General features: G+C 45.2%; 1 protein-coding gene across 1 annotated transcript in view; it reads left to right on the top strand.

Annotated features, from left to right (window-relative positions):
• The window catches only part of LOC119591778 (synaptotagmin-10-like), a 54,479-nt gene that overhangs the window by 47,312 nt on the left and 5,796 nt on the right, over positions 1-1,371 (top strand). Inside the window, exons 4-5 of the mRNA XM_037940522.1 lie at positions 147-287; positions 1,125-1,265. Of these exons, the coding sequence (XP_037796450.1) occupies positions 147-287; positions 1,125-1,265 (282 nt within the window). The remainder of the gene's footprint in view (positions 1-146; positions 288-1,124; positions 1,266-1,371) is intronic.

Here is a 1,371-nt window from a genome sequence, read left to right as displayed (position 1 = left end):
CGTGCATTCACCTTCAGGATCACCACTGTTAGACATGTTTACTTCTTAGTGCAGTTCTTGGTGCAAGTGACACTCCACCCATTCCCTTCCCCTCCGGCCGCACGCTTTCTTGGAACTAACCCCGCGCCCCGTGTCCTCCTTCCCAGAGGGACGTGGAGACGGGCCTCGTGTCATGGGGCCGGGGCAGAGGCTTCGAGGGCCAGGCAGCCGTCATGATCTCGCACTCGCTCCCAGATCTCTCTCGCTCCGTCTCGCAGGAACAGCTCCTCCCCGTCGACAACAAGAAGGTAAGTGGTGGCTCCTGAGGTAAATAGGGATGAGGGGAATAGATGGATTTTCCACAAGAGAGAGAAAGAAAATGGAGGGTGGAAGTTCTTAGCGCTCTGATGGGTATATTGGATTGGGTTTCCGTTGCCCGCAGAAAGCTAGGGGTTTGTTGGAGACGCCCGGCTGGCGGGGATAATGCAGATCATTTTTTAAGGTTTTCTTTTCTTTCGTCTAGACCGTATATGACCAGCTCATTTTAAAAACTATCTCTGACGATAGAAAGATGCCTTAAGTAGACAGGTTCTTAGGGAAATAAGTAAATAAGTTTTTAAGTAGAAACATATTTTTAGGCAGAAGTTGCATATAATCTGACTTGTTTCCCTGAAATATTTCTGAAATTTTGACGTATCTGTCTTACGTAGTTACATAAATCCCTGTTTCTTCTTTGTAAACACAGCCTTTGAAGTTCGAAGTATCAGTTCTATTAATCTCGCTAATCAACTTTTTTTGGTCTTTTAAAAGTAATATTTGAAATGAAGACTCATCAGCTTTAAGCAGTTACAGAAATTACATAACCATTCCATTTTGTTTCATCAAAATGATATACGACTTATGTATTTACGTAAATACTGAAGCCGTTTTTTTCGTTCTTTTGCTGTTTTAAGCAAGTGCAGAAATATCTTATCAACTAGCTTTTTACCTCTTTAAAATAACCATCAAAATAAGGACTAACGCGCGTTCACCCGCTTAACGGAAACAACACCCATTAATTTTATTTTTCGTACGAGTATCTACACCAAGAACCCAATAATGCAAAAGAGGAAATGAGGCGCAGTTAACCCGAGCCCCGCCCCTAGGTCGCCCGCCAAACGACGCTGCCCACCGTGCCTCAGCGCCACGCCAGTTTCCAGCGCCAGCTCTCTCAGCGCCTCCACCTCGACAGCATCCAGTTCTCGGTCTGCAACCTTGAGAAGAAGGATGACCTCGGTCTGCTGAAGGTGAGGTCGGGGGGATGGTCATGGGCAGGATTTGGTATTTAAGGAATATGCTGGTAATGGTAATATCTGAATTGATGTATTGTTGGTGATTGGGAGACGTTGTTCT

This window comes from Penaeus monodon, chromosome 29 (genome assembly GCF_015228065.2).
Source record: "Penaeus monodon isolate SGIC_2016 chromosome 29, NSTDA_Pmon_1, whole genome shotgun sequence".
In the NCBI taxonomy this organism is placed as follows: Eukaryota; Metazoa; Arthropoda; class Malacostraca; order Decapoda; family Penaeidae; genus Penaeus; species Penaeus monodon.
This window is presented reverse-complemented; position numbering and strand designations above follow the sequence as displayed.